This window comes from Apteryx mantelli, chromosome 2, assembly GCF_036417845.1.
Source record: "Apteryx mantelli isolate bAptMan1 chromosome 2, bAptMan1.hap1, whole genome shotgun sequence".
NCBI lineage: Eukaryota > Metazoa > Chordata > Aves > Apterygiformes > Apterygidae > Apteryx > Apteryx mantelli.
This window is the reverse complement of record NC_089979.1, coordinates 70,335,412-70,356,574: the sequence shown is the minus strand read 5'-3', so window position 1 is coordinate 70,356,574 and position 21,163 is coordinate 70,335,412. Positions and strand designations below refer to the sequence as shown.

At 40.2% G+C, this 21,163-nt stretch overlaps 1 protein-coding gene across 1 annotated transcript in view; it reads left to right on the top strand.

The window, feature by feature from the left end:
* Positions 1 to 997: 997 nt before the first annotated feature.
* LOC106500418 (orofacial cleft 1 candidate gene 1 protein homolog) overlaps positions 998 to 21,163 on the top strand; it is a 35,511-nt gene continuing 15,345 nt past the window's right edge. Inside the window, exons 1-3 of the mRNA XM_067292163.1 lie at positions 998 to 1,009; positions 7,079 to 7,145; positions 7,446 to 7,622. Coding sequence (XP_067148264.1) covers positions 998 to 1,009; positions 7,079 to 7,145; positions 7,446 to 7,622 — 256 coding nt within the window. The remainder of the gene's footprint in view (positions 1,010 to 7,078; positions 7,146 to 7,445; positions 7,623 to 21,163) is intronic.

Sequence of the window (21,163 nt, the reverse complement as noted above, 5' to 3'; positions counted from 1 at the left end):
AGTTTCCTCAAGTAGGGCCAAACATGTACTTTGTACAGGGCATCTTCTGAACCCGAAGGTCACTTAAAGCTTTTGAGTGGCCCTGAAGGGATATTTTTAATTGTTCAAAGTCTCGTTTTGTTTTCAGGCTCTGCAAAATAATCTGAATGTGTGTTTGTATAAATGCATAAGGGAAAAGCTGGCAAAGAAAAAACTTGCTGTTCATTGCGGTTCCGATCTTGCAACTGTGGCGTCAGACTGAGTTTTGCCATTGATTTTGGTGACAGCAGGGGCAAGCTGTCTAGCCATTTTGTATGAATATATATGTTTTTCCCACATAGGGATAAAAGTAGCTGGTATAAAATCCAGGCATTTTTGATGATAATGATGCATAACTTGTAAAATTATTGTATGCTTGCATAATGGTTTTAACCTCAGAGTAGGGAATAAATTCCATTCTTCTCATGGAAATCCCAGCACAGGAAGAGAGACACAGGTAAGGCCCACCTAGATGCAGGTTTACAGAAGCACTCATGAGTCCAGACGGCTAGGCATTATAATCTTCACGTTAGGTGTATTCCACAGCAAACTGCATCATTTCAGTAGTTACTGTCTGCTGGTAGGAATTATCTATTTCTGGGCTAATTCTGCCCCCCCCCCCCAACATTCTTCTTGGTGTTATTTCACCTGAGCCTAAACTACTCTTTGGTTAGTTTTTTGTTTGTTTGCTTGCTTGCTTGCTTTTCTCTTTTCTTTAGCCTGATCTGATGCAAAGTTGTTTTCATGAAGATGAAGTGAAGAAACAGCACCATATCCTCACTATGCTCTTGGGCTAGGCAGAAGCAGGGGCTGCAGCAGGCAAAGACCCTGCCTGATAGGTCTTCTAGATGGGTGCTCTGCAAATCTGTGTGTTAAACCTAAAGGTCTTAATGACTGCATGGAAACTCAGATGTGCTCCCTCTCTTTTGTTGCAGGAGGAAGTGTTTTCTGCTACGGGTCTGAGAAAGGGCAAGCTGGCATGGAGAAAGAGGTAAGTGGAAAAAAACCTATGCTTAAAAAAGATTTAAGAGGGCTATTCCTAGCATTGCTATTTCATAACTTTTTTTGTAGTGTGATGGGAGGGAAGTTAGCAGATACGTAGGCTCCTTTATATCATTGACAAGTCAGGGGGATGATTAACGAGAGTACCAGACAATATAATGGTAGGAGAAGGCCCACGGAAGTTAAACAAAAGTGCCTTCAGAATTTAGAGAATTCCCATGATCCATAGTAGGACCTCATTGTGCTTGTCTACTGTTTCTATTTTTGATTAGATTTATAAACACAGCACCACATATTTTCATGTGGCTCATAGCCTGGGGGCAGAGTGAGATTGACTGCACTGAAACTGTGAGGCTTGTGAATTTCGGGCAAAGGATAGAGTGAAATAAGTAGTGTAATTGTTTTTGTGGAGTGACCGTGGGACCTCCTCTGTTCTGAATTACACATGGTTCAACCCTTTGACCTAACCAACCTCGGCAATGCCTGGTAGATCTCCTAAAGCTGTGCTGAAAGGTCCTATCAGTGACATGTTGGAACATTATCTGTCATGTGAGATGTGTGCCAACAACCATATTAAACTACATTAATTACTAGTGAGGCCATGTTTGTGACAATCTCAACTTCATTTAACCCATCATCATGTTAGTTATTGTTTAAAAAGGAAGTACAAATGGGGACAATTTATGAAATCAAAATGCAGCACCAGTGTTTTCTTTAATAAATTGTATGTTTTACTTTGTTTTATTTCGCTTCTGTTTTGTTCTGTGGCATTTTTGTTCTTGTCGTCAGCTCTGTAGCTTGAGTTTTTGAGGGGTTTTCTGTTTTAAGAGCAAGCCAGAAGAAGATGATGACTTAATAGCTAAACTAGTATGTTCTTTCTTTCAATGTAATTGTAAATGATACCACAGTTGACTTAAAACACAGTGCTTATTTTCTAGCAAGAAGCAAACGCACTAAGGTAATTTTTATATGGTTGAAAGATCACATGTGGGTTATTTGCCTGGCGCACACCTTCACTACTTTATATTCCAGCTCATGTGTCTCTGCATGACAATGCTTGCACGTCTCTGAAATAGGAGCAAACCACAGGTTTTTTTTAATTCTCAGAGAACAATTTTGGCATAGGCCTGATCCTGTAGGTAGCTAAAGCATGCTGTGATTCTTCAGAAGGCTGCCCAGTATGTAGAAACTCAGAATAATACTTTACACATGGCCATTTTCTGAAAGACATCTGAACTTTTATTCTGGGAAAAGTCAAATGCTCTCCTGCATGCCACTGCATGGGCAATGTACAAGATCAGTCGTGCCTGGCTATGCCCAATGTTATATTAGACTAGACACGTAAGGTTACATCTTCCATCTACACAAGGAATTGCATTTGTTTCAACAAGGCTTTTCCCTTTAGTCTCGTTTTCTAGATAGAATGGGCTTAAAAGGAGCCACACTTTATTTATTTATTTTAAATTGCTGCGGAGTCAGCTAAAAATATGTTTGACCCTACCAAGTGTCATTCTCATTAGCAATGAAGAGTTTGCTCTCTGCAAAATCTAACATGGACTGCTTAAAGCAGACAGGTGCATATTACAAGCTGTTTCTCTTTGACTGCTGTCCCTTAAACAGATGAAGTAATAGACTAGGAGAAGGGAAAAGTTTCCAGCTCCAGCTGCATCAAGGAAAGCCTTAACAGGGACTTACCAGCTGGTTACAAGAATTAAATGCTGTAAATAGTATGGCTCCATCCCTTTTTGTGCGAGAGGATCACTCTTTGAAAACTGTGCTCTACTTTGTGTTTAAAGGCTAATGCTCTCACTGAAGTGAATGAGAACAGAAGCCAACATACCTGTTCCTGTTTACCATCATTACACTCCTTGGAGGATTTCAGGCATTATTAGGTTCTTGGAGTCCTACCAGACTGACAATATTTCCAGCTACTTCTCTTTTGGCTGTATTCAAACAAGGCCCCAAAGGAAAAAAAAGATAAACAAAACCATGGATGAATCTGCTGAGCTAGTTTGCTGATGTTAGAAACAGTTGTTCATATTAGGAACACCTAATTTAATTTCATGAAAGAGACATAACATGCCAGTATGTGTATGAATCTAAGGTATGCATTTCCTAAAAGGAACTAAAACTCTGTCATTCCAAAGTTGCTCTTCTTTTTGACTTCTAGCTTGCATGGGGACTGCTGTCTGGAAGCAGTAACTTTAACTCTAAGACTGCTGATGAGGTCTGTCTGTGTGATCTTTGCAAGCAGATAAGGGTAGGGAGACAGCTCAGAGCAGAGCTTGTTTACAGCACGACAGAAGAAAACAGCTAGACATAAATGAGGGCTGACGGTTTCATGAAGCACAGTTGGTTGATCACAGATTCAATATGACTGCCCTGAACTGAGCGATGATCCGTACAGTATGCAAAATTCACTTTCTTGCTGGTCTGTGCCCACCAGCCTTCCAGCAGCTTTCCCAGAGCCCCTCAGCCATGGCTTTGAGTGGAACCAGAACTGAACACAGCATTGTTGTGCCCAATTCCTTCTGACAACAATCACATTCTTTTAAAAACTTCATAGGTTCTAGTTGTCACTGGTTATAAATGAGGGTGTTTTCCCTGGCTGTGGCTGCTGCTGCTGTTGTAGAGCTTGCCATTCTCACATAGATCGGAGATCCACGAGTTTGGTTACTCGCATTTTTCCTTTGTTTAAATTAGTATCAGGAAGCAGTCCGTGCATTTTAATGACGGCAGCGTGGACAATAGCAGCAAAAAGGCATTTAAAGGTTTAGGTCACTTTTGGAATTACATGCTGATTAGTCTGCATGATACTCAACCACTTCTAACTCCCCTTATCTTTTCCATAATGCAGTGCATTCAAGTTAAAAGGTATTATTTAAAAAGTTAAAAGGCAAGATTTTATGTTTTTCTCTAACAGTGGTGGAGTTCTAAAATAGGATGAATCGCTATCAGCAGAAGCCTCATCCTTTAAACTTGATTTTGAAAACAGAAGACATCCCCTTTCTGTATGCCAGTTGTGGGTAGATAGGCCTTATGTATATTGTTTGCAATATAGCCTGGGCCAACTCCACAGCAGGGGTAAATGAGTGTAGCCTTTATATCAGTTGAGACTTTAGATTCAAGTTGTGTAACTTTGCTTTCTTTAGAAATACTTTTTAAATACTTATTTTTAGGTAACGCTCTATACTTAGAACAGCTTATCTCTGTACAGATGTGTGTTTGTGTGCGTTCCTCTAGGTACAGCCACAAAACTGGACATTGGCTGCAAATATGGCAAGTGGTCAGTGAAAGAGCTTTTTTTTAATTTGCTTTTAAGAATCTAAGTTTTGTAGGTATATGTGAATTGATTAAAGAACAATTACTTTAGACATAAATTTGCATAAATACATAAATTAACTAGTAGTGACTAATGATAAAATGAATATAAAATGCCACTGGATAATTTCCTGCCTGTTCTCTGATGAGAAGACAAAGTATTTTAATGGCAGAGTGGCAGGGGAAAGGAACCTAAAATGAGGGAAGGAGGAAAAAAAAAAAGGGTGTAATTTACACTGTTTAAAGGTGCCCAGGTATAAAAGAGAGAAGGATAGGGAAACTGACGGGTAGTAGGTGTGAAAGGAAAATGTCTCCTAATTTCCTCTGAAGCACAAAGTGACAAGAACATGAGCTGGTTATTCAAAGGGCACCAAAATGCTCCACTGTTCAGTTACATGGAGAAGTAACCCTGGAAGAATATCTCTCTGCTGTAGAACATCAGGTATTGCTTTCATTCTGAAAATATGAACTCATGAAAAGCACCTTTTCAAAACCTAGTTGCATTAAGGAACAAGGGCATTATTTCTTTTGAAGTTCTTTAAAGTAAATAGGAGTCATAAGCATGTTTCATCAAGTATTTAAAAATAATACTTAGTGTTAAAGTGAGTTAAGTGCCAAAGAATGTAGCTTATTGTGTCCTTGGAAAAACAATATTGGGTGCTAACTATATTGAATAGTAAAAAAATAAAAAATAAAAAAATAAAAAAATCTTTATTAGATTTGGAGAGAGGATTACTTTTTTTTTAAAACTGTGGAATGAACTTGTACATTTTGCAGACTATGACAGTTAAAAGTTGACTATAGCAAATATAGTGTGCAATTAGTTTTGTTAGGGAAATCTGCCATGCAGAAGGAATATATGTGTGCATAGAAAGTAAAAGCTTTAGGTAATGCCAGTAACTTAACTCTATCAGAGTTACAGTTGGATCCTGATTTACATCTGCTGAAAATTTGTCCCAAAATTTTCCCCTAGATGTTGTTTTCTCTAGTCATTAACATAACATTTCAAGTTTTGTGTGGTGACTATAAACAGTATGAGAAAAATGGTTATCATATGGCAATGTTACAAATACTGCTTGAATCTTTAAAACTAATTGAATTAAAATTTTACAGTATGCAGGATTGTGGCAATGCTTTAGTATTGCAAAAGTGATGTAATTCTAAAGATATAACTGAGCTAGTGTATATTTTTGAAAGATTTTTCAGTTGGGTAAAAAAATCAAAAGCAGTAGGGTGAATTTCTGAACCTACTGAACTCATGTCAAAATTATCATTAACTTCAATTGTGCTGCATGGGGCTTGTAAGAATTAATTCTGCTGCTTTAGTATTTATTTAATTTAGCTTCCAGAACAACATGTCTATCTAGTCATTTTTAAATGTACTTGCTTTTTAGTAGGATAGTAGTCTTAATTTAGAGGAAGTCAGCTGTTTTCAGACTACATATATGTGCCTGTACGTATACACACACACACACACACACACATATAAAGACATTAATATCCATATTAATCTGTCAGTAATACGGTTCAGTTATTTTTGACAGATTTATTGATTGTGTCTGCTGCGAGCACTGTTTTGTATTGGAAATTGACACCCACAATCAAACAGAAAAGATGGATGCTGTAAAAATTGCAATTTTTCAATGATTCTTGTAATTAATCCTTTTGTATTGACAGTTTCCAGGAGCTATGTTGCCAGGAGTGGTCTTTATCTCTGGACAATTAAACAACTGGCTTAAAAAAAAAATCCAGTTTTCAGAAAATGCCATGTGACATTTTAAAATAAATGGATCTAAATCGTTTTCTTACTTTGATTTTTTTGCTTTGATTAATACTCCCAGATGTGCTTTGCTTTAGATAACCTTTGCCTGCTTTGACTGCTAGCGTCCATTATAGGGGACTGTAGCCATGCATGAACCCACGTGTGAATCTCTTGCTAGCATCCCTGAAGGTACAAAAATGGTGTTTAGAAGTTGGGCCTTCCTTATGGTAATAGTGTGACTACATTTTTTCCAAGCCTTGCTTCCCTGCGGGAATTAACTCGGAACTTGTCAGAGTTTAGTTGCTCTAAGATTTCTTGCTATTTGCTTTCACTGTAATGGTTGTTGGCATGTCTCTAATACTAAATGAACTTTTCATCATTGTAATGAGTCCTTCTTCCTCTCTCCCCTGGACTGTGATGTCTCTTTTGTGACATCTCAATGTAAATTATTTGGGGTTATTTTTATTTTATTGTCTCAGTTGTAAGGGTAGAGCTCATTCATTTTTAGCTGCCCTGTTATGAACAAACACACTGGTAATGTAAGCGGACCTAGAAAATAAAGAACAGGGAATGTCAGAGAAGTCTGTCTATAAATATGCTGCATAACCAAACTTTGGTAAATGAAGCACTTACAATTCTGCAAGTGAAATAAAGCAGTTGCTACTGAATGCATACTGTAAAGACAAGTTTTATAATGTTCTTCATTTGTCGAGGTTTCTTTGCATTAATTAAAAATGGTAAAAACCAAATTATTTTAATGTGACCTTCATTTGGCATTTGTTTTAACTTTTCTTCTCTTATTTTATTTAATTCTTCCACTTCTGTTGTTCAATTAGTGTTTGACCCCTTTAGCAGAGATGTAAATTAAATGACATTTCAATGCCATCCCATATTTAAAATACTGTGTTATTTGTGAATCATAAAGGATGATCTTCGTTCTTTAGCTAATTTATTCATTTAACAATTTCCCTCCAGAAGTTCCAGCAGAAGGCTCTGAAGCAAACTAAGCAGAAGAAATCCAAGTCTGCTGAATTTCTGATGGGTGAGCCTTGCTTGATGAGTTATTGCTCATAATTTGTGTAAGGATTAATTAACTAATTACAGACAAATGGCTGTGGGCGAAATTTTGCTCTTGCTTGTCAGGGTGCAATTTGTAATTATTTTAATCATTTATTCCTTTTTTTTTTTTTTTGAGTTAATTTTAACCTAATTCTGTTTTGGCGACATTTGAGGATGATACACTTGAGTCTTTCAGCAAAGGAATTACTAGAAGGAATTTTCTGCTTGTCATTGAAATATACTTTGCTATAATGTGCTCTTCTGACCTCCTTGTTTTCTATAGTAAAAGAAGAGAGAGCAGCAACAGAAGGCATTGAAAATCCAGCTTTTAACATCAGCAGCACAGATCTTTCAGCATATCAGACTTCAGAAGAGAAAGTTATTAGACATGACAAGCTAGATAGCACCCTTGCAGCTCACCAACAAAAACCCCGGCTGCAAGCCCATGCTGAACCAAGAGGTGAGACATCAAACTTGATTAGCCTCAGATGGAGTGACAGCGGTGGCGTTCAGGATCTAACCTGCGCGCGCTGCAGCCTGCACCAGCCGTTGCACCTTCGTGTGTCCAAACAGGCTCCCCTGGAAACCCGGGGCGGAAAAGGCAAAAGTAGCGCTGAAAACGGGCTGTCTCTAAATACTTGGAGAGCCGTTCTCCGCCTTCATGCTCAAGTGGCTTCCCTTAACGGGGGCGCAGGCTGCGTGGCGCTCCCTGCCAGCAGAAAAGAGTGCGCGGGGCGGGCTGTTATTGCTGGGCTTCCCCTTAATTTGTCCGAGGCTGAATTTGGGGGTCTCTGCCACCTCTCTGGGGCCAAAGATGCTGCTCCGTTATTGGTTCCTGAGCGCCGGGTGGTTTTTAAGCGGCGTTCAAACCCATGATTGACTGTTGTCCTTAAACCTCCCATATACTCTCAATCAACCAGCATCTTGCCTCCGCTTCACCTTTCCTTATTTTTGCAGCCAGTTGTGCTCAGATACTTACAGCCGGGGTTGTCTAGGGGAGCTGCCCCGGTGCCCTGCACAGCCTGGCTTTTAAGCTCAGAGCCGATGCTGCGCCCAAAAGAGACACTACCTCAGGAAGCAGCATTTAGGTTAATTCAAATGAACTGTGAGGGTCTTCACTGATGTCAGTTTTCCTACTGTAGAGATTTGTGGGGTTTTTAACCTATTGTTTAATTATTATACTTTGAGTTATTATTAATGGTGGATGTTACGATAAATGGTTATGTTTACTTAGTAATCGGGTGAGAAAAGGCAAGGAAAAGAATTTCAAGACATCTCATGAGATATATGGGGAAAATCATGGGCCAAAATTTAAAATAAAAGTAAAAATACTTGAAGTCAGACACAAAATCTTCTCCAAATACCTATCAAAAATACTGCTTTACTGGACTGTGGGGTCTCACTATCTTCAAATGGACTGTGTGCATCCATGAATGTGTAGATGCACACCAGGGCCCAAGACCTCCCAAGGCACCAGAGTAAATGATTTGACTTTTAAAAGTCCTAATCACCCAGGAGTTTCCATTACACTCACAAGCAAAGATGCCGCTCGCTAAATATCCTTGTGTGCCAGGCCAGGTACGTAAATGCAAAAATAGAGACTGGCGAGCAGAACGTTAGGCATTCACTTTTACAGCTGTGGACCTTGTTGTGTTAAGATTTTATCCTTCTGGGATCAGGGTTTCTGACTCCTAATGGCCCCTTGTAAAATTAGGTTTATCATTCCATTTAGCCTTCATGTGACTCTGTGTAGTGGTACATGGAGCAGGAATTCTGTCTTTCCTTTGTAGCCTGTCAGAACAGTGATTAAGCAGACAAAGGGATTGATTGTTTTTTAATGAAATAGTCTATCTGGCAAAAAATGAAGTTAGGCTCGCTGGAGACTATCCATGCTTTCAGTCGCCTCTTCAGAAATTCATGAATAGCTCCCTCAAGAAAACAACACATTTTTTTGAAAGACTGAAATGTGTTTTTAAACATTTCAATTTTTCATTCTAAGTAGCAGTTTGTTTAAAAAAATTAACTGAATATTATCTTTGTGAAAGGAGCAAAGATCGTTTCATTTCATCTGGAGCATGATATTTTGATACACAACTGTTTTGTAGTGGGAGAGGATGGATTGCTGTGAACTGAAAATTTTATTTCTCACCACTGTGCCTCCCTCCTCGACTTTCTGTTCATCCAGTGACCCAAAAGATCAGTCATTCACACAGCTTTGCCTCTAAGTCAAGCAGCCATTAAAAAAAAAAAAAAAAAAAAAAGTGTCATGCATTTATATCAGTAGAATCATAGGAATGTCTAGTTTGGAAGAAACCTCTGGAGATCATCCGGTCCAGCCTTGCATTAAATTATTCTTAGTCTAACTCTTATGTCAGGACTTGTTTGGCAATCACAGAGGCCAGTTCAAATTTATAAATGGCTTCTAATAAAACAACAGCTTCAAGCCTGTCCAGAAACCTGGGAAAAATTGAACTAAGCCTTATGGTACCTAATGAGCTAATTTTCCCCACTCCCAAGTGTAATAATACTTCATTAAAGAGAAAAGAGGAAAAGCCAGCCACATAGATAAGCATAGCAGCACATGACTGCAGTAATGCATAACTGATGGTGTTTCGGTCCTCGGTGCGGACGAGGCCCTTCTTGCTGCAAACTCTCTCTCATGGTCTGGCACAGATGGCCAGCACAGGGGATGGGTTCCTGGGGCCATCGTTCCTTCACTTCGATCCATCCTCACAGCTGCTCTAACCCACCTCTGCAGTTTTGCATAGTTCCTGCTGTTTCAGCTCTCGGCAAAAATACACATGGCATTGGAAACTACCACCATCCGCCAGCACATGGGACACTGCCACATAGCTTCTCCTCTTCAGCCCGCAGCTCTCGGGAGCTGCTGTGCAGTTAAAAAGAGACATTTTAGCACAGAAGTCGTCGTCGTTGTTGTCGTCGTCTTCTTCTTTTCTTCTCTCTAGGAGGCTAGATTTGCACCCCGTGCTGGAAACTTTTGCTCCAGGAGCGGGGGGCCGCACACGCAGGCACAGCTTGTTGTCCCAAACTTTGATATGCTAGTAAAATGACAGTCTTTTTTCTCCTTCTTGTCAGGCCTCCTTACCTTAAGGGAAATGCCTGTCAAGCACAACAGCATAGGCTGTGTAAAATAAACATCTTTCAGGCCCCTCCACTGCTCCCTTTCACTTTTCTCCCCTTTTCTTCCCCAGCTGCCACCAATACTCCTCCTTTTGGGGTTTCCCTCCCAGAAAAACCTTTGGGCTGTCTCCTAGCTCTCAGCCACCAGACTTGCTTTAGGTTGCTTACTCAGTGAAGAACTGCGCTCATCAATTCTAATGCTGGGTGCTAAACTGTATAATTAAAACCAGTTATAACTTAAGCACAATTATTTAATCACAGTGTTTAGCAGATTACAGGTTCAAAGCATTATATAAACACCAGGCTGGATTTTCAGGCTATGCACTTGAAAGCAGGGCATAGAGATGGCTTTGCCTTTCCGTTATCTTTCCACCCATCGCTTGTCTTTAATGGCAGCAAATAATAGCTACAGGGGTGCTACCATTTCCTCCACCTTGCAAGAGTGTCACGGCCTGCCCCTCTGTCAGCAGTTGCTGGAAGAAAGTGCCAAAGTAGCCAAACCTCTTCCTACTTTTGAGATGCCTTCTCACACACCTCCATGCTAAGGATACCGGAAAGGAGTGGAAATAGGCAGTTGCATGTTTGGGTCCGTCTTAAACCCTGTTCCTGAAATTTGGCTATGGTTACACAGGACAGCGCTGTGCAGAATAGAGATTATTTAGGGATGAAATAGTCAGTGCTGAGATTCATGATGTCGAAACTAGCCTGCATCTGGGGCTTAAACAGCTTAATTCACAGCTACATTTGCACTATATTGACTTTTCATTCTGTTTGTTCCTTTTCCTTGGATAGCAGAACTACTCCTGAAAAAGAGAGATTGTTTAACTGACTCATGTCTTCAATAATAGATGAAATCTTTCCAGTATGTTTTTTGTAGAGGCTTTTTCACCTTTCAGATTGGATCAATGGGGACTTTTTTGTGACTCAAAGTGCTAGGCTCCTGCACCCTTTGCTGGTGGGGAAACTGAGGCCATGTCTGCAGTTACCCTGCAGGCCTGCGATGGAAGTAGGAATAAAACCTCTGACCCCTAGTCCATTGCTCTATTTGTTAGGCCATAGATCTCAGGCAGTGTTATTCCATATTATTATGGACAGTATTCCAAATTTTATCATCATCAGTAGACCTGATGGTTCAGGAACAGATTACAGAGTAACGTTTTCTGCTCTATGCTTTCCATCATTGCTCTTACATGATGAAGTTCAAGTACTGCTGTAGATCTCACAGTGACCCAAGGGAACTGGCTGACTATTTACTCAGATTAATCTCCTGATTATCAGCCAGCTAATTGGTTGCAGCAGGTCCTGCCCTATTTTCTTTTTGTGATTCTGTGCTGACTCTTTGCTGATCACTCCTGATCACAGATCAGTTTCTTCTGTGGAGTATCAGCTCTAAACAGGAAAGAAGGGCATTTTTAATCTGTTGTTAATTTACACACTTTTTTCTCCCAGTTGTTACCTCTGCTTTTAGAAATGCTATCTTCAGATAAGGCATTTATTTTTATTACAACAGGACTATCACCTTCATTTCCATCTTATATCCTTTGTGAAATTAAGGTCCCCTTGCAATGATCTTCTCATCTTTGCTGAATTATGCAATTTATTAGTTTCTGAAAATACCCAGAGGTTAAGGTTCCTTGTGACTACATCCAATCAACTCTTACCCCTTCCTTCCCCTTCCAATCCCTCTTACCCCTTCCTTCCCCTCAGCAAATATTGAACTTGCTAGAAATTTTCCTGATGGCCATCCTAAGGGGAGGTGAAATTTGCCAACAAATTTCACTGGGAAAAATATTTGGGGCTAGATCACCGAAACCTGCTGTGACAGGGACCTATATCCACCTGTTTCACAATTGCTAAGGGCTCAGTGCTCTCACCTGATCTAAAGGTGAGTCAGTAGCCGCTTTTCTCTTATTTTATGAGGGGTTTAAACCTACAACTCTTTGAAGAGTGCCCTAATATTTAGACTGGTTCAGTAAAGTCTCTGCCCATGAAAGGGTTTCCAGCAACCTGTCCTTACTCAAGCACCAAATCTCCAGGAATATGCTGTCATTGGCTGAAAGCAGAATATAGGGCCAATTGCTCAAACTCAGATAGATGATGCATGTCCCAAACAGTGCCTTAATAAAAGCCTGCTGCGCTTGTTTTCTTACAGGCCTGCAATGCAAATGTTAATTTACTTTAGAGATTATATACATTTTGTCCTCAGGTATTGTGAGTAGGTAATGTGCAAGCTGGCTTATACCAGTTCATACTACTTGGCATATACCACAGTCACAGAACTATACAAATTTGGTCCACCTAATCCTGAAGAGAGTTCTGTGGAAAGGTACTGCTCACATTTTTACAAGACAGGTAAATTACCAGCCCAAGCATGCAGAGGGAATATGTGTCAGAACAAATTAGGATGCGATCTTTCTGGGGTACAGATGGCGCATGAAGCCACAGAATCCAAGGACAAGGCTATCCAAGCATCCTTTCATTATGTGGTTCACCTTGTGCCTGGCCTCTTTAGAGGTGATTTTGTAGAGACCTCCAGAGACTGTGATACTCTGCAGCTTTTGCATGGAAGATGAAAGAAAGGCTAATTGTTTTCCCTGTATCCTGCACGCTTGTACAAAGGCTAGAGGCAGTCTGACCCTAAATGTTGATAATTCAAGTTAAAATTGTCTCCAGATGACAAGGAACTTTCATTTTTTACCATCATCCCCAATACACAAATCTTTTCTCAAAACTAGATTATCTCTTAAAATCAAAAGCACTAATTAATTCTACCATTTTATCTGCAACAGGCACTGTTAACATCTCATATCATGCTCCAATAAATTTGCCCACAGAGATTAACAATGTTAAAAAAAAAAAAAAGAAAAAAAAAAGAATGAGGCAGAGAAAGCTCTTTCGACTGAAGACCTAAAACTATTCTTCTAATTAGCCCGGGTACAGCGTGGCATTAACATGGCTATACTGCTTCTGGGAGCAAATTAGTGTCTCTATGTGGCGTTCTGCTGCGCCACCTCCTCTTAGCTGTGGAGCCGGGCTGATGTTCCTACCGCGGCACTGCATGCATCCTACGGGGAAAATCCCTCTGTAAAATAGAACAGTTCTGCTCCTTATCAAAAGCCAAAGTAAAGAGAAGCCTTTTGTTAGGGAAGGGTTGCTGCTAAAGGTAGTTCAATTATGGCAGGACAAAATAGGCCCTTTTCTGCTCACTCGCAGAACAGGGCGAGAACCTAGATCTAGGAGCGCGCAGACAAAAAGGGCTGTGTGAAGCAGCCATGTGGGATATCAAATTGGTAATCAAAATATCAGCAAGTGCATCAAAATCAGTCTGTTTACAGAGAACTGGAGGCTGAAGCTTTTTGAACAGAATCTAATTTCGTTCTAAAGATGCATTAGATACCGCCGGAGAGATAGTAAGTGCAGATGAAAAAGAGGCAACTGCTGGAAACTCACATTTATGCTGCATGTGAAGTAAATGGGAGCTTGCTACACTGGCTATTTGTGTTGGACAAAATGATTTGCATAAAGGATGGAACCAGAAATATGAATCAAAACTGTACCCTTTTTTTCTTAAATAGTGACAAAGTTTATATCTAATAATTCAAGTTCTATGTATGTGGTTCCATGCTTTCTGATTCCAACAGGGACTTGAAATGGAAATGCCAAACCCAGTATGCAGGCAATGATGGATCACCATGTATGCATAGGAATAAAAAGGGCTGTCATTGGAAGTAATTTTGCATTGAATTACACAATGTGTAATCCAATTGAAATCAGCAGAACGGCACAAGGTGTAATGTAGTGTGCAAAACGTGATCCATTGCATGCAATTTCAACAACAGGGATACTTTGCCACTCATCTAAGTAATGTGCTAAAATTGAATTTGTGAAAGGTATAGGGAGAAGAATTGTGAAGAATAGATGCATTTTTATAATTGGGAAATACTCTTTTATAAGGTGACTGAATATATGTTTTTAAGGCTAATTTATTACTCTTAAGAATACTTTGCTGCTCAGTAGCATTGTCTGAGCCTTGAAATTCTCACCATTTTTTCCTGCAGGTTCTTTCAGTAGACTTATGTGGGACCAAGTAAGTCAGCTAGCCTGTTAGTACTCAGTATCCATTTTCCCCATTGACATATGTCACATTATCTAATAGTGTTCTTAAATGAACTACATCATCATCAGTAAATCTTTTCTCACATCTTCAACCAACAGCATTTCTGCAGGAAAAGCAGCAGGTCTTACGCTGGCGTCCCTTGGCACAGTGCCCTCTGTTGCCTGCAGGAAAAAAAAAAACCCGAACCCACAACATGGAAACGTGCTGTACCTCTGCATAACGAGCAGCAAATTCAGTCAGTCTTCCAGCAACTGAGTGGGGAAAGAAACGGTGGCTGCTGTGAGCATAGCGTGGCATTTTACAAGCGCTTCAGAAGGCGCGGAGCAGGGCGCGCTGCTTCAGCTCGCGACCCGTCTCTTCGCCAATGTTCTGTCAAAGTTGGCAAGTGAGTTTACTCAAGGCTTACAATATAAACATGACATAGTTATGTGGTTTTCTCATTACCTACGGTCTCTGCTGGAGATAAGGAAAATGACATACGATATCTTTAAAACTTTTTAAAAATTGAAAAGTCACCCAGTGATGATAGTATTTAACAAGCTATGTTTTCAAGATATCATCTACTGTCCAGTCACTTGCTTAATGTTCTTCAGTTTGAGGATGCCATTAAAGCATAATTTTTCATTGAATTCTTCCTGGAACTCATTAAAATTTGAAGTTCTATGTAAAACATTGCATCCCCTGATATATTTGGTGATAATCTGGAATAACTTCATGGTTCCCAGGAATCTTATTTTAGATCTACATCTTAAATAATATAGATAATATACTATATTTAAAATACAGATGATAATGTTAGATTTAAATGTAAAATAATAATACATCTTATTTCAGCTTCTAGTTGTAACATAGATCAGCCTCTATGAATTTAAGTAATAGCATTTGTAATGGCTACTAGCTCTGAGGTAAGAATAATTGATATCCTGGTTCAGTAGCTAAAATTAAAAATCCAAACCAAAAAATCATTTCAGGTTAACTCATAGTAATTCCCTAAATTTTTCTGGCAAAATGAGAACTGAGAATTACTGTGGCTTTGGGGATTATATCTCAATTCAAAATGGTCTTCCAAACTAAGGTTTCATTTTTAGCATCTTCTTAACATTTAAATGTAAGTTGAGCAACACAAATTATTGGAATGAAAACTCTGAGGCTTTCACAAAAAAAATTCCAGTTTTCCCAAAATATTTTCCAGTTTTAAATTGTTGTTTCACCCAAGTATCTATAAATTCATTTTAAATCCAGTCAGTTTTTCAGTCTCCCTGAACTCACTGTTTATGCAATTTTGGTTAATGATTTTTATTTTTTCTTCACTTCTGAATTCTGTGAGGACTTCTTTTAAGGGGGTTGGCTTCTTTCTTCTCACTGTTATATTGTAACTGTTTTGACTTTTTTTTAAATTCTTTTTATATATATATATATATATATATATATATATATTTTAACCGAAACTGCAGATTAGAAGTGAAGGCCTGTATCTGCAAATAGTAACTTGTAGATATGAAACTTCATCAATGTAGCTGCTGAATTGTGGAAATGGGTGAATGGGAGTGCTATTCACAAGACACACTGTATCTTGAGGAAGGATGAGTTAATTAAGCAATCAGAAATGTGGGAGGTGGGATCATTCTTTCCACTTTCTCCTGATCCCAAACTTCAGTTGCTGGTGGCCAAGATAAATTAATACCTTTCTTAGAGGGGATTCAGGTCTGACCCCGGGGTTGCTTTGGCTCGAACAGAGGAGTTTGCATGCTCTTCTCATGCAGAAACCAAGAAATCTGCAAACATTTTTACATTTAGGCTGGCCAAAGCACCATATCTGCAAAGTAAAATGAAAAGTATCCCTAGGGAAATAAGTTAAATTCTGTTGAATGGAAAGAGTGAGGATTTACCATGATGTCCACAAACAAGAAATGCTCCTGAAATCAATACTGTAAGACACCTGCATGGAAAGGTGGACTACTTTTCCACTCCCAGCTGCTTCATTATGTTTCAAAGGCACTTTGGGTCAAAGCTCTGCTGCCTCACACTGAGATCTCATCTTTTCCAAGATCCTTCTGCTTTATTCTGTCTTATGCAAAAGGCCTTTATGAATTGCCCTATAAAGAAGTACAGTAATGCCTTCCGAGTCACTGATAGAGACATCTGTTGACCCTACTGCTACCTGAAACAGGAGAGCTATTGGTCAATGAGGCAAGTTTGCTCAGACCATAATTGCGTCCTGTCTTATAATGAAAGTTTGCTTATGCCAGAATTTTTGCTGTTTTCCCCAAGACACAAAATCACTCTGAAAACCAGCACCAGGGAATATTATTCTAAGCTTTTAGTCACCAGTCACCTGGTTATTAACAATTTCTGAGTTTTTACATCAGTCAGGAGATGCTGGACAAATCTAGCAGAGTTTTGTCCACACAGGTGTTTGGGGGTTTTGTTTTTCTCTTGTGCAACTTGGGTTTTGGTGATTCTTTCATTAAACTCAAAACCTAGATCAATGGTACTGTATGAAGGACAATGGAATAATTGCCTCAATGTCATCAAAATTCCTTGTTGTACCTATGATATGATACTGATACAAACTATCTGATTTCTTTATGGAGTGGAAGACCTTGTAGAAAAGCAGCTTAGTTGTGCCATTTCTGTGGTACTCTCAGGACATGGACTGTATAATTGACTGCAGACATCTTAGCTTAAAAGCCATCTTAGAGTTTTATCCAGTCTCAATAATATGTGTGTAGTCCCATGGGCTGCATCCAAGGATTATGCTAATTTTATTAGCAGCTCCTCTTGCTTTAATTAAAACTGCATAAATTCCCACCTGACCACTGTTGTGCCAACACCCTTCTTTCCATTTTTATTTGAACTTGCAGTTATTTTGTGGTTTTGCACTTGAATTCTGATGGTGTTGAACTATCCATTGTGTTTTCCACATGAAATAATATGATACTGAGGGATGAACAGGGTTTCAGATTGAATTATTGGGTTTGGTTGAACCTACAGATCAAAGCAAAGACCTGTGTGTCCAATCTGGCCTGCTCTTCACCAGAGAAAGTATTCCAAGTAACTTGGTGTCTGAGAGTACCAGGTTATGCACTGCTGTTCAAAATACCTGCAAGCAAGCACTGTATTAACATTTACTTTACTGTGCTTTTACCATGAAGCAGAGTGATGTGAATTCCTTAGTGGACTGTTAATTTACATGTTCTACACTTTCAAATTTTTCCAAAAGCAAATGTGAAATGATTAGTAATCCATTTACAGGCTTACAAAATGTTATTAGGAAAATGCCTTTGGCAGCATGTTGTGTTGACTAAAATTGATAATTCTGCATTTTAAAACTAAAGTAACCCCCACTCCCCAATAAACCTCAGAGCCTGCCCAGAGCCCAGACCTGATTGCAACTGGAGCCCATGGTTCAGTTTGCAAAGTATGCTGAATTGAGAAAAAAATTAAAATAAGGGACGAAACCAACGATCTAAGGTTGGCAATAATATCTACTCTCTAGAAAGACTCTCTACAAGTCTTCTGTGGAACCCTGTAGTTTAAAATGGTTTGATCTCTTTAAAAATCACCATAAGGAAGTAATTCTGGCATTACTGCTTATTGTACCTATTGTAGTCTTTAAAGTGTGTATGTTGCTATGTTGCTCTAGAGAAATCTGGCAAGATCTCTTTCTGGCAAGAGATGTCAAAGACAACAAGAAGGGCTTCTTCAAATACATCAGCAGCAAGAGGAAGACTAGGGAAAATGTGGGCCCTTTGCTGAATGGGGTGGGTGCCCTGGTGACGAAGGATGCAGAGAAGGCAGAGTTACTGAATGCCGCCTTTGCTTCAGTCTTTTCTGCTCAGGCCAGCCCTCAGGAACCCCAGATCCTGGAGGCAAGAGAGAAAGTCTGGAGAAAGGAAGACTTTCCCTTGGTGGAGGAGGAGTGGGTTAGAGATCATTTAAGCAAACCTGACACCCACAAATCCATGGGCCCTGATGGGATGCACCCACGAGTGCTGAGGGAGCTGGTGGACATTATTGCTAAGCCACTCTCCATCATCTTTGAAAGGTCATGGAGAACAGGAGAGGTGCCTGAGGACTGGAAGAAAGCCAATGTCACCCCAGTCTTCAAAAAGGGCAAGAAGGAGGACCCAGGGAACTACAGGCCAGTCAGCCTCACCTGCATCCCTGGAAAGGTGATGGAGCAGCTCATCCTGGAGGCCATCTCCGAGCATGTGGAGGAAAAGAAGGTGATCAGGAGTAGTCAGCATGGCTTCACCAAGGGGAAATCATACTTAACCAATCTGATAACTTTCTGTGATGGAATGACTGGCTGGGTAGATGAGGGGAGAGCAGTGGATGTTGTCTCCCCTGACTTCAGCAAGGCTTTTGACACTGTCTCCCATAACATCCTCATAGGCAAGCTCAGGAAGTGTGGGCTAGATGAGGGGACAGTGAGGTGGATTGAGAACTGGCTGAACGGCAGAGCTCAGAGGGTTGTGATCAGCGACGCAGAGTCTAGTTGGAGGCCTGTAGCTAGCGGTGTCCCCCAGGGGTCAGTACTGGGTCCAGTCTTGTTCAACTTCTTCATCAATGACCTGGATGAAGGGACAGAGTGCACCCTCAGCAAGTTTGCTGATGATACAAAACTGGGAGGAGTGGCGGATACACCAGAGGGCTGTGCTGCCATTCAGAAAGACCTGGACAGGCTGGAGAGGTGGGCGGAGAGGAACCTCATGAAATTCAACAAAGGCAAGTGCAGGGTCCTGCACCTGGGGAGGAATAACCCCATGCACCAGGACAGGTTGGGGGTTGACCTGCTGGAAAGCAGCTCTGCGGAGAAGGACCTGGGAGTGCTAGTGGACACCAAGTTAAGCATAGGGCAGCAATGTGCCAAGAAGACCAACGTGCCAGGAAGGCCACCACTGTAGCCAAGAAGGCCAATGGTATCCTGGGGTGCATCAGGAAGAGTGTTGCCAGCAGGTCGAGGGAGGTGATTCTCCCCCTCTACTCAGCCCTGGTGAGGCCCCATCTGGAGTACTGCGTCCAGTTCTGGGCTCCCCAGTACAAGAGGGATGTGGCACTACTGGAGCAAGTCCAGTGAAGGGCTACAAAGATGATTAGGGGACTGGAGCATCTCTCTTATGAGGAAAGGCTGAGAGAGCTGGGCCTGTTCAGCCTGGAGAAGAGAAGGCTGAGAGGGGATCTTATCAATGTGTACAAGTATCTGAAGGGAGGGTGTCAAGAGGATGGGGCCAGACTCTTTACAGTGGTGCTGAGCGACAGGACGTGAGGCAACGGGCACAAACCGAAACACAGACAATTCCATCTGAACATGAGGAAAAACTTCTTCACTGTGAGGGTGACAGAGCACTGGAACAGGTTGCCCAGAGAGGTTGTGGAGTCTCCTTCTCTGGAGATATTCAAAACATGCCTGGATGCGATCCTGTGCAATGTGCTCTAGGTGACCCTGCTTGAGCAGGGGGGTTGGACTAGATGATCTCCTGAGGTCCCTTCCAACCTCAACCATTCTGTGATTCTGTGAAATCGAACCTGGCTATTCTTTATACTTCATTGTAACTTTGTTTTTCTAATTGTGTGTGGTTTTGATAGGGCCAGAGCCCAGAACAAATGTCTCATACCCACTTCTGAAAGATGTGTTTGGGTTGTTGTTGTTGTTTTTTTAAAAAAAAAAAGAGAATCAAAGAGCAAGTAGTTTAACAGCATTTATCGGTGTATATCTTTTTTAAACAATAGTTTTCATGCCTCATAAACTCAAATCTAACATGACACTTCCTCCTAAATGCCAATTATTTTGTCCAGAAGAGTTCTCTGAAAGTCTGCTCCTCAGATTTTAATGCCAAACCCATAGGATAAAGAACACATGGTATTAAAATTCAGTAAAAGCTGCTGTGATATTTAGACCTAGCAAAAAGTCTGTGTGCTAGCCAAGTTTTGCTTCTATAGTTGCAACGTATACTTCCCAGAAATTTACATTTATAGCTAGGAAGTAATTGAATAAAGAGATGCATCATCATTTTCTTTTTTAGCACATGGGTGAATTATTCTACCAACATGTGAAGGGGTGTTCATATAACATCACAGTGCTTTATGCTAGAGAAAAACAATTACAGTGAATAAGGTAGAATGGCTCTGTTATTGCAGTACATAAGACTTTGATTACATACTGCCAAGATTCATACCAGCCTAGTAGTTGTTGACAGATAAAGTAACAAAAATGAAACTCATTTATTTTTTCTTTATTGAGACCTCAAGGTAAAGCAGATTTTCAGTTCTTGTACTTACCACATTGAAGGAACAGAGACTGACAGTCAAAATGTGCCAGTCCAGAAATATAAATTAAACCTAGTTTCATATCAAAGTTTCATTTAGTCTCTGAAAAGGAGCTGCTGCTTGGATTATTTTTGATCCTAAAACAAATATACTGTAGACTACTGTAGTGTGTCTTGGATGAATTAACCCTCTCCTATATTTAGCTCTCAGGTATTTTCCAGGATATAGGTCTGTATCTATTTATGCAATTTAAAAATTTGTTTTGGACTTAATTATTTTACTTTTTTCTCAGTTTAGTAATAATTGACTATGTTTGCAAACCCAATATATGTAATGATGAATTAAATGGAGAGTAGCACTTTTGCTGGAGGATGGACACATTTTGAAAAAAAAAGGCCTCCCCTTCCCCTGGGAAGACAGAATTCTTCTTGCTGATGGTACAAGAAGATCCTCTAGGCAGTTAGATACTG